General features: G+C 37.1%; 1 protein-coding gene across 1 annotated transcript in view; it reads left to right on the top strand.

Annotated features, from left to right (window-relative positions):
- Positions 1-12,500, top strand: part of LOC115228874 (transmembrane cell adhesion receptor mua-3-like) — a 106,353-nt gene that overhangs the window by 79,849 nt on the left and 14,004 nt on the right. The window contains exons 9-12 of the mRNA XM_036499038.1: positions 2,746-2,856; positions 3,560-3,670; positions 6,952-7,062; positions 9,705-9,815. Coding sequence (XP_036354931.1) covers positions 2,746-2,856; positions 3,560-3,670; positions 6,952-7,062; positions 9,705-9,815 — 444 coding nt within the window. The remainder of the gene's footprint in view (positions 1-2,745; positions 2,857-3,559; positions 3,671-6,951; positions 7,063-9,704; positions 9,816-12,500) is intronic.

Here is a 12,500-nt window from a genome sequence, read left to right as displayed (position 1 = left end):
CCTTTCTGACTGACTGACTGACCACTACACACTTATGAGCACACTTGTATGAAATAGGGTTGAAAAAATAGTACTAGACTACCAAAAGCTAGAGTAAAAATTCTGTTTCCTTGAGCTGAAAATTCCACAAATTTTGGCTCAACGTTTCACTTCACTGACCATCAGGCAGAAGTCCGATGAGTAATTACGAGAAACTCCAAGCAACAGCTTGTGAAGTTTTTCATCTTCAATAAAAAAAATTTACACAAACACAGACACACACACACACATGCACGCACACACACATACAAACACACACACATAGTTGAAATTTACAGGAAAACAAAAGAAGATAGATATATAAACAACAAGCAGGTGTATTAGTTTGAGGATCGAGAAGACGAGAAGGTCTTTTATGTTTCGAGCCTATGCTCTTCAACAGAATGGTTCATGAGGAAATAAACAGAGAGAGAATATAAAAAAACTTGTGGAATTAGCGTTCAATCATGCCGAAAACACACACACACACACACACACACACACACACAAACATATATGTATATAAATACATCTTTATTGAGTTAGAAAACAGAGATGTAATGGATACAAATTAATTTATTAATTAATCAGCATATTAATAAATTAATTTGTGTCCATTACATCTCTCTCAATAAAAATAACTGATATCTTATCATATTCTATATAATATATTCATGTAATATATTCATTGAAGGATTGTCTCATCAAAATTTAATATATTAAACCTGTGTATCTTGGATAAATATCCCTATAAGAGTTTTGAATACTCTCATTGTGACTATATATACATATATACATACATACATACATACATACATACATACATATCTACATACATATATATATATACATACATACATGTATATATATATATATATATATATATATATATATATATATAATATATATATATATATATATATATATATATATATATATATAAGTTTTTCAGTTTCAATAACTATCTAATTAACAGATCAGAATTTATTTTGATATAATTATCTATTTTATTTATGCTTTCAGTATGGAAAACAATGTTTTTGTAGCGGAAGGTATTCCAAATATGGTGGAGCCCATAATTGTAATATGAAATGCAAGTCAGGGCAGACGTGTGGCGGATTCTTGGCAAACAGTGTTTACGAAATTGGTTAGTTATGGTTTATTCATTTTTGATATCTCTTTCTTTATTGCCCACAAGGGGCTAAACATAGAGGGGACAAACAAGGACAGACAAATGGATTAAGTCGATTACATCGACCCCAGTGCGTAACTGGTACTTAATTTATCGACCCCGAAAGGATGAAAGACAAAGTCGACCTCGGCGGAATTTGAACTCAGAACGCAACGACAGACGCAATACCGCGAAGAATTTCGTCCGGTCTGCTAACGTTTCTGCCAGCTCGCCGCCTTATTTTTTTTTTGTGTGGCGAAAGAGTACAACAGGAGTCGCCACCACCCCCTGCCGGAGCATCGTGGAGCTTTTTAGGTGCTTTCGCTCAATAAACACACACAACGCCCGGTCTGGGAATCGAAACCGCGATCCTCCGACCACGATCCGCTGCCCTAACCACTGGGCCATTGCACCTCCACATTTTTAATATCGATTATATTTTTAAAAGCCTGATTGTAATTATTACAAGGTTTTAATCGGCTAAATAGTTACACATTAATATGAAATTAACAGGATTCTTAATGAAACTAGCAGGTTATAATTAATTACACTTATTGAAATTGCTACATTCAAAATTACATGCCAAACACCCAATATTTAAGGCTACATCAGAAACAACTAAAAGGGTGAGTAAATCTGTCCTCATAGGAACTTCGTTTTAAATTTCCACGGAACCAAATTCACACTCCAAGTCTTTCGAATGATTCCTTCATAAGTGTGTTAGATATTACACGAAAATAACCCGGCATAAAACGCTTGAAGATATTTACCCATTCTTGCAAACTGGGAGGCCCTTACTCAGTATCGCAACTTTGAAAAGACCATCATTCGAATCGCGAAGTGTGACTGGGTGCATAAACTGCAAAGTACCAGATCTCGCATCTTACAATGTATAGCTAATCCTTTTTGTACTTTGCTTGAAGAATATCTATCACTTTTGCGAGTTCCCCAATTCTTCTAATTCATGACAATGATGGTTCCGTAAATAGCACTCCTCGACACAAAAATTTTCTCGGTGGCTAATTTTGGATAAAATTTTATGCTTTACTTTTCATTGTTATAGCAAATTATTATTTAAAAGTTAAGCTAATTTTTTGGCTCAAAAAGCAAAAAGGAAGGCCATGTAGGGGGACATGGAGTTATGTACAGGGTGGTGTTCATGCAAAGAGTTCAGGCCATTTCTGATCAAGAGTGGCTTTGAACCGAGCGGTCGTCGGCAGCTTCACTATCTCGTCCGGCAGCTTATTCCACGGATACGCAACTCGGACGGAGAAACCCCTTCTCGTTCGATTGAGATGAAATCGTCGCAGATAGAGCTTTTCAGAGTGACCCAGCAGCCTACGCTCTGGAGCAGGAGTGAAGAACAGCTCTTTGTTAAAAAAAATCCAATCATATTTCTTACACAGAGAGATGATGACAAAGAAAATAAATATATACAGAGATAGACAATAAGTACAACGGTAAATAGAACTTTCGTTAAAGGATATTCTATCGTTATATCCTTATATATATATAGAACACTGTGGAATAAGGCTCATATTTATTTTATACACTAGTCAATCCATGCCATTGGAGACCTTGTAAGAATGGCGGCACATGTATCAAGAAAGGACATAGATTCACCTGTATATGCAGACCTGGTTACTCTGGAAGATACTGTAATATATGTAAGTATAACATAAGAAATAGCCATAATTTATAGGCATAGATTTATCATAGATTTTGTTTTACAAGTATATTTAAAGAGCCAAGGTAGGTTCCTCATGAATACATATTAAGAAATGTGCATGGTTGAATGGCTTGTTTAATGAAAATATATTGGGAGAAACTTCGCCTGTTATTCCACGTAATGAATCCCCATCCCTCTGTCGCCCCTCTCTCTAATATACACGTATATATACACATACTCGCATTAACTGAATCTCCCGTAGTTGCCGTGTAATTATCGCAATTGGGTGACTTGGCGGACTTTCCGCATAGTACACCGAAACAGGTTGGATTTTCTTAATTGCGATGGTTAATCTTCAGTTTTTCATTCTTACACCCTTTCAAATGATGATTTGGGGAAATTTTTATTGGAAGAAAATGTTTGAAAATTTATGAATCTCGGCTCCCAGCCTCAGGACAGATTTTTTTTTGGCCAATTTTCTGTTTGCAGTACGCTCTTAAAAACAAAGAGAGACGCTTTTGCTTATGAAAAAGATTTTGAAAATTTACAAATTGTTTTGAAACCCGAAGCTCATATTTTTTATTTAAAGAAAGTAATTAAAAGCACTAGACAGGAAATTTGTAAAATTGAATTTCTCCATTATTTCATTGTAATTATACACAAGATTGTGAAATTCTAATTTTAATTCTTTTATATACAAGTGAATCCATGCTATAAGAAACCTTGTAAGAACGGCGGCATAAGTATCAGGAAAGGACGTAGATTCACCTGTAAATGCCGACGTGGTTATATTGGACGATACCGTCGTTCGTGTAAGTATAACACTAAAAATAATCCTAAATGTCTTTTTAGCAATATATTAAAGGAGCTTGGAATGTTATACATTCATAGAAAGGAATTTGCTTTAATGAAAAGCAAGGTGTATGAATGTACCCTGCTTAGTTTTCACAAGATTAATAAATTTTCAAAACTATTCTTCCAAAAATTTCCCCAAATCATCATTTGAAGGGTGTAGGGAAGAAAAACTGAAGATTAACCGTCGCAATTGAGAAAATCCTAATAATTTGCTATAGCATCGAAAAGTACAAAGGGAAACACACAAACGGAGAGACAGACAGACAGACAGACAGACAGATAGATAGATAGATAGATAGATAGATAGATAGATAGATAGATAGATAGATAGATAGAGATAGATAGATAGATAGATAGATAGATAGATAGATAGATAGATAGATAGATAGATAGATAGATAGATAGATAGATAGATAGATAACTTTTATTATTGCCACACAGGGGTGGACACGGAGGGGACGATACAAATGTAGAGCTTTTCTTTTCGGAGATGGAAAAGGAAAAAGAAAAAAAAAGGAAACAAATATTAAATTTCCATCAATATGGATCGGGAAAAAAAGGGATCAAAAGGGATCGTGTTTCACAGAAAGAATAAAACTTTTTATCGTTTTTTTCAAAGTAACAAACAATATTAGGTTCATCATTGGAAAGAAAAGCTTACAGTAAAGACCACGGTAACTTCAGACAGGGAGGGAAATAAAAGCAAGAGTACAATGTACTCTCTCTCTCTCTCTCTCTCTCTCTCTCTCTCTCTCTCTCTCTCTCTCTCTCTTATGATTTAAAGGATCATACTCAAAGTGGTTTCGTCACTCGCGCGCACCATCTTTGCTACATTCACCCAACTTTTTGAAACTTTCACGCGACAAAACCTGCCTCCACATTCTCACATTCCTTTTGAAGTGGTACTTGAAAATGTTGATGAGCGATTGGCCAGAGAGATAAGTGTTTGTCTCTTGTCCTTTCGCTCGAGTCCACCACACACATTCTTTCACCATAGCCACCAGTACGATGAAAACTGCCTTGTCTTCCTAGTTGAGGGAAGGGAGCGGTACAAACCAGACAATAGACTCGGCCGACAGGCGGACATGTCCCACACATGACAGCAGCCGCTCGGCATAAGCCCACAGGTCCGACATGGATATACACTGCACGAAGGCGTGCAGAACGGTTTCGTCGCTCCGGCCGCATCTCGGGCAAGTAGGCCCAGTGTGTCTCGAACTGTGCCTGTAGAGCTTATCCTGAATAGGTAATGCTTCTCGATAGCACTAGCAGGCCAGGGATCTTAGGTTATTGTCCATAGGTCCAGACCCGAAAGTTGTCGTGACAGGCGGGTCAGGTGTCTCTCGTCGATGCCCAGATTCTGCCCGAGAACTTCGTCGCACCTCCCCTCCACTAATCCTCTATAAAACGCCTTTGTTCTAAAGAAGTCGCACAAATTTGGTCCTGGACGGCAGAAATGCTTGAGAGCAACCTGACACTCGCGGTGTCTATCTCTATCTATCTATCTATCTATCTATCTATCTATCTATCTATCTATCTATCTTTCTATCTATCTATCTATCTATCTATCTATCTATCTATCTATCTATCTATCTATCTATCTATCTATCTATCTATCTATCTCTATCTATCTATCTATCTATCTATCTATCTATCTATCTATCTATCTATCTATCTATCTATCTATTCATCTATCTCTCTATCTCTCTATCTGTCTGTCTGTCTGTCCGTTTGTGTGTTTCCCTTTGTATTTATCTATCTGTCTGGCAATCTGTCTGTCGATTTTTCATTCTTTCTTTCTTTCTTTCATTCTATCTATATACGCATATATATATACACTCACATATACGTGCTCGCACGCACAATTTCAGAGCACACATACATATACACACTCACACTCACACACACCCACACATACCGAAACACAGAAATAATCATACACACATACAAATATGTAGGCATAATCGTTATTACCCACGAGAGTTGTATGGCTTCATAATAGCATTCTGCATATATTCCTTAACATGGGCATAATGTATAAGCCGCAAAACTGCAGAATTCCTTCTTGAGGAGGCTTCTCCTCCTAGAGTTGTATAGGGCTAAAAGCGACGGAAGAGTATCAATAGCTGTGGAAACGTCCCAGCAATGTTGGTAAAATTGCGAAATCCCGATTTTTGCTGGTTTCTCGTTAGATAATTTAGGATAAAATTTTATGCTTTAACTTTCGATGTTATAGCAAATTATTATTTAAAAAACAAATACAATAATTTTTCTAACTCAGAGAGATGATGACAAAGAAAATAAATATATACAGAGATAAACAATAAGTACAACGGTAAATAGAACTTTCGTTAAAGGATATTCTATCGTTATACCCTTATAAATATATAGAACACTGTCGAATAACGCTCATATTTATTTTATACACTAGTCAATCCATGCTATAGGAGACCATGTAAGAATGGCGGCACATGTATCAGGAAAGGACATAGATTTACCTGTAAATGCAGACCTGGTTACTCTGGAAAATGCTGTAATATATGTAAGTATAACATAACAAGTAGCCATAATTTATAGGCATAGATTTATCATAGATTTTGTTTTACAAGTATATTTAAGAGCCAAGACAGGTTTCTCATGAATACATATTAAGAAAGGTGATAGGTTGAATGGCTCGTTTAATGGAAATATCTTGGTAGAAACTTTGTGTGTTATTCGACGTCCTGAACCCCCATCCCTCTGTCAACCCCCTCTCTAATATAGATGTATATATACACATACTCGCATTAACTGAATTTTCCGTCGTTGCCGGTAATTTTCGCAATTGAGTGACTTGGCGGACTTTCAGAATAGTACACCGAAACAGGTTGGATTTTCTTAATTGCGATGGTTATTCTTCAGTTTTCTTCCTTACACCCTTTCAAATGATGATGTGGGGAAATTTTTATTGGAAGAAAATGTTTGAAAATTTATGAATCTCGGCTCCCAGCCTCAGGACAGACTTTTTTGTCCAATTTTCTTTTTGCAGTCCGCAATTAAAAACAAAGAGTGACGCTTTTGTTTAAGAAAAAAATTTTGAAAATTTACAATTGTTTTGAAACCCGAAGCTCATATTTTTTTTTTAAGAAAATAATTAAAAGCACTAGACAGGAAATTTGTAAAATGGAATTCCTCCATTACTTCATTGTAAATATACACAAGATTGTGAAATTCTAATTTTAATTCTTTTATATACAAGTCAATCCATGCTATAAGAAACCTTGTAAGAACGGTGGCGCATGTATCAGGAGAGGACGTAGATTCATCTGTAAATGCCGACGTGGTTATATTGGACGATACTGTCGTTCGTGTAAGTATAACACTAAAAATAATCCTAAGGTGTCCTTTTATAAATATATTAAAGGAGTTATACATTCATAGAAAGGAATTTGATTTAATGAAAAGCAAGGTGTATGAATGTACATTGCTTAGTTTTGGGGATTAATTGGACTTTATTTCAAAACGTAATTTTCCTCGCTATGTATGGTCCGGACCTCCAAATGGAGAAGAATTGGGGCGAAATAACAACTAGGGTGGCCACTCTCACCCAGCAAAAATCTGAGAGGAAGCTATCCGTAAAAGGTCGGGAGGAGTTGGCGAACGCGTACATCGCATCCGTCATCGAGTACCGTCTGACCGTCGTGCCTTGTCCCGACCCTACCATTACGAAACTGGAACGCATACTCTTCCGCTTCATGTGGAAGGGAAGCGTTCCGATGGTTAGGCGATCCATTTGCTGTCATCACCCGCTAAATGGAGGGCTAGGCATGCCGTGGTTGATGATGCGCAGACATGCGCTGAGACCTCGACGTCTCTGGCACTTCATAGACGACGGTGAACAGGTATGGATGCCATTTGTGCGACACGCGTTTCCGCAGCTCGTCTCCTTGGCCGAACTACAATCGTGGATCAAACAGAGACCGAGGCTAGGCGAATGGCACCGCGAGTGTCAGGTTGCTCTTCAGTAACTCTGCCGTCCGGGATCAAATTTGTTCGACTTCATTAGAACAAAGACGTGTTATAGAGGATTGGTGGAGGGGAGGTGCGACGACATTCTCGGGCAGAATCTCGGCGTCGACGAGAGACACCTGACCCGCCTGTTCAGGACAACATTCGGACCTGGACCTATGGACAATCACCAAAGATCCTTGGCCTGGTAGTGCTATCGAGAAGCAGTACCTGTTCAGGATAAGCTCTACAGGCACGGTTCGAAACACACTGGACCTACTTGCTCGAGATGCGACCGGAGCGACGAAACCGTTCTGCACGCATTCGTGCAGTGTCCATCCATTTCGGACCTGTGGGATTATGCCGAACGGCTGCTGTCATGTGTGGGACAAGTCCGCCTGTCGGCCGAGACTGTTTCGAATATTGCACCGCTCCCTTCCCTCAACCAGGAAAGCAAGGCAGTTTTCATCGTACTTGTGGCTATGGCGAAAGAATGTGTGTGGTGGACTCAAGCGCAAAGATTAGAGAGAAATACTTATCTCTCTGGCCAATCCCTCATCAACTCTTTCAAGTACCACTTTAAAAGGAAGATGAGAATGAGGAGGCAAGATTTGTTTCGTGAAAGTTTCAAAAAGGTGGGTGAATGTAACAAAGATGGTGCGTGCGAAAGACGAAACCACATTGAGCATGATCCTGTAAATCGTAAGCGAGAGAGAGAGAGAGAGAGAGAGAGAGAGAGAGAGAGAGAGAGAGAGAGAGAGAGAGAGAAAGAGAGAGTACATTGCATTCATGTGTTTATTTACTCCCTGCCTGAGGTTACCGTGGTCTTTTCTGTAAACTTTTCTTTCCACTGATGAACCTAATCTTGTTTGTTACTTTGAGAAAATTGATAAAATTTTTTTTTCCTTCTGTGATACGCGATCCCATTTGATCGCTTTTTTTTCCCGATCCCTTTTGATCAAAATTTTACATTTGTTTCCTTCTTTTTCTTTTTCCTTTTCCATCTCCGAAAAGAAAAGCTCTGCATTTGTATTGTCCACTCTGTGTCCAAACCATGTGTTTCCAATAAAGAAAGTTATCAAACTATCTATCTATCTATCTATCTATCTATCTATCTATCTATCTATCTATCTATCTATCTATCTATCTATCTATCTATCTATCTATCTATCTATCTATCTCTCTATCTATCTATCTATCTATTTATGTATCTGTCTATCTATCTATTTGTCTGTCTCTTTGTTTGTCTGTCTGTCTGTCTGTCTGTCTGTTTGTCTGTCTGTCTGTCCGTTTGTGTGTTTCCCTTTGTATTTATCTATCAGTCTGGCAGTCTGTCTGTCGATCTTTCTTTGTTTTTTCTTTCTTTCTATCTACGCATATATATATATATATAATATATATATATATATATATACACACACACATACACGCTCTCGCAAACACAAATACAGAGCACACACACATATGCACACTCACATACACCCACATATACCGAAACACAGATGTACGCATATACATATACATATATGTAAGCATAATCGTTATTACCCACGAAAGCTGTATGGCTTCATAATAGCATTCTGCATATATTACTCAACATGGGCATAACGTATAAGCCACAAAACTGCAGAATCCCTTCTTGAGGAGGCTTCTCCTCCTAGAGTTGTATAGGGCTAAAAGCGACGAAAGAGTATCAATAGCTGTGGAAACGTCCCTGCAACGTTGGTAAAATTGCGAAATCCCGATTTTTGATGGTTTCTCAGTAGATAATTTTGGATAAAATTTATGCTTTACTTTTCGATGTTATAGCAAATTATTATTTAAAAAACAAATCCAATAATTTTTCTTACTCAGAGAGATGAAGAGAAAGAAAATAAATATATACAGAGATAAACAATAAGTACAACGGTAAATAGAACTTTCGTTAAAGGATATTCTATCGTTATACCCTTATAAATAAATAGAACACTGTCGAATAAGGCTCATATTTATTTTATACACTAGTCAATCCATGCCATAGGAGACCATGTAAGAGCGGTGGTTTGTGTATCAGGAAAGGACGTAGTTTCACCTGTAAATGCAGACCTGGTTACTCTGGAAGATACTGTAATATATGTAAGTATAACATAACCAATAGCCATAATTTATAGGCATAGATTTATCATAGATGTTGTTTTACAAGTATATTTAAGAGCCAAGGTAGGTTTCTCATGAATTCATATTAAGAAAGGTGCTTGGTTGAATGGCTTGGTTAATGAAAATATATTGGGAGAAACTTCGCGTGTTAATCCAGGTAATGAATCCCCATCCCTCTGTCGCCCCTCTCTCTAATATACACGTATATATACACATACTCGCATTAACTGAATTTTCCGTCGTTGCCGGGTAATTTTAGCAATTGAGTGACTTGGCGGACTTTCAGAATAGTACACCGAAACAGGTTGAATTTTCTCAATTGTGACGGTTAATCTTCAGTTTTTCTTCCTTACACTCTTTCAAATGATGATTTGGGGAACTTTTCATAGGAAAAAAATGTTTGAAAATTTATGAATCTCGGCTCCCAGCCTCAGGACAGATTTTTTTTGTCCAATTTTCTGTTTGCAGTACGCACTAAAAAACAAGGAGTGACGCTTTTGCTTAAGAAAAAGACTTTGAATATTTACAAATTGTTTTGAAACACGTAGTTAATATTTTTTATTTAAAGAAAGTAATTAAAAGCACTAGACAGGAAGTTTGTAAAATGGAATTCCTCCATTATACACAAGATTGTGAAATTGTAATTTTAAGTCTTTTATATACAAGTCAATCTATGCTATAAGAAACCTTGTAAGAACGGTGGCGCATGTATCAGGAGAGGACGTAGATTCATCTGTAAATGCCGACGTGGTTATATGGGACGATACTGTCGTTCGTGTAAGTATAACACTAAAAATAATCCTAAGGTGTCCTTTTATAAATATATTAAAGGAGCTTGGAATGTTATACATTCATAGAAAGGAATTTGCTTTAATGAAAAGCAAGGTGTATGAATGTACCATGCTTAGTTTTGGGGACCATTTCGGACATGCGGGTTTATGCCTAACGGCTGCTGTCATGTGTGGGTCATGTCCGCCTGTCGGCCGAGACTGTTGTGAGTGTTGCACGGCTCCATTCCCTCAACCAGGAAAGCAAGGCAGTTTTCATCGTACTTGTGGCTATGGCGAAAGAATGTGTGTGCTGGACTTAAGCGAAAAGATTAGAGAGAAATACTTATCTCTCTGGCCAATCGCTCATCATCTTTTTCAAGTACCACTTCAAAAGGAAGGTGAGAATGAGGAGGCAAGATTTGTTTCGTGAAAGTTTCAAAAAGGTGGGTGAATGTAGCAAAGATGGTGCGTGCGAAAGACGAAACCACATTGAGCATGATATTGTAAATCGTAAGAGAGAGAGAAAGAGAGAGAGAGAGAGAGAGAGAGAGAGAGAGAGAGAGAGAGAGAGAGAGTGAGAGAGTGAGAGAGAGAAAGAGAGAGTACATTGCATTCATGTGTTTATTTACTCCCTGCCTGAGGTTACCGTGGTCTTTTCTGTAAACTTTTCTTTCCACTGATGAACCTAATCTTGTCTGTTACTTTGAAAAATTGATAAAAGAATTTTTTTCTTCTGTGATACACGATCCCTTTTCATCGAAATTTTACATTTGTTTCCTATTTTTTCTTTTTCCTTTTCCATCTCCGAAAAGAAAAGCTCTACATTTGTATTGTCCCCTCTGTGTCCACCCCTGTGTGACCAATTGAGAAAGTTATCTATCTATCTATCTATCTATCTATGTATCTATCCATCCATCTATCTATCTATCTATCTATCTGTCTATCTATCCATCCATCTATCTATCTATCTATGTATCTATCTATCTATCTGTCTATCTATCTATCTATTTATGTATCTGTCTATCTATCTATCTATATCTATCTATCTATCTATATATCTATCTATCTATCTATCTTGCTATCTATCTATCTAATCTATCTATCTATCCATCTATCTATCTATCTAATCTATCTATCTATCTATCTGGCTGTCTCTTTGTTTGTCTGTCTGTCTATCTGTCTGTTTGGTTGTCTGTCTGTCCGTTTGTGTGTTTCCCTTTGTATTTATCTATCAGTCTGGCAGTCTGTCTGTGGATCTTTCTTTGTTTTTTCTTTCTTTCTATCAACGCATATATATATATATATACACACACACATACACGCGCTCGCACGCACAAATAGAGAGCACACACACATATGCACACTCACATACACCCACATATACCGAAACACAGATGTACGCATACACATATACATATATGTAAGCATAATCGTTATTAGCCACAAAAGATGTATGGCTTCATAATAGCATTCTGCATATATTCCTTAACTTGGGCATAACGTATAAGCCACAAAACTGCAGAATTCCTTCTTGAGGAGGCTCTCCTCCTAGAGTTGTATAGGGCTAAAAGCGACGGAAGAGTATCAATAGCTGTGGAAATGTCCGAGCAATGTTGGTAACATTGCGAAATCCGGATTTTTGCTGGTTTGTCGGTAGATAATTTTGGATAAAATTTTATGCTTTAACTTTCGATGTTATAGCAATTTATTATTTAAAAAACAAATCCAATAATTTTTCTTACTCAGAGAGATGAAGAGAAAGAAATTAAATATATACAGAGATAAACAATAAGTACAACGGTAAATAGAACTTTCGTTCTATTTACCGTTTTTTTATCGTTATAAACTTATAAATATATAGAACGCTGTCGAATAACGCTCATATTTATTTTAT

The sequence above is a fragment of the Octopus sinensis genome, unplaced genomic scaffold, assembly GCF_006345805.1.
Source record: "Octopus sinensis unplaced genomic scaffold, ASM634580v1 Contig11232, whole genome shotgun sequence".
In the NCBI taxonomy this organism is placed as follows: Eukaryota; Metazoa; Mollusca; class Cephalopoda; order Octopoda; family Octopodidae; genus Octopus; species Octopus sinensis.
This window is presented reverse-complemented; position numbering and strand designations above follow the sequence as displayed.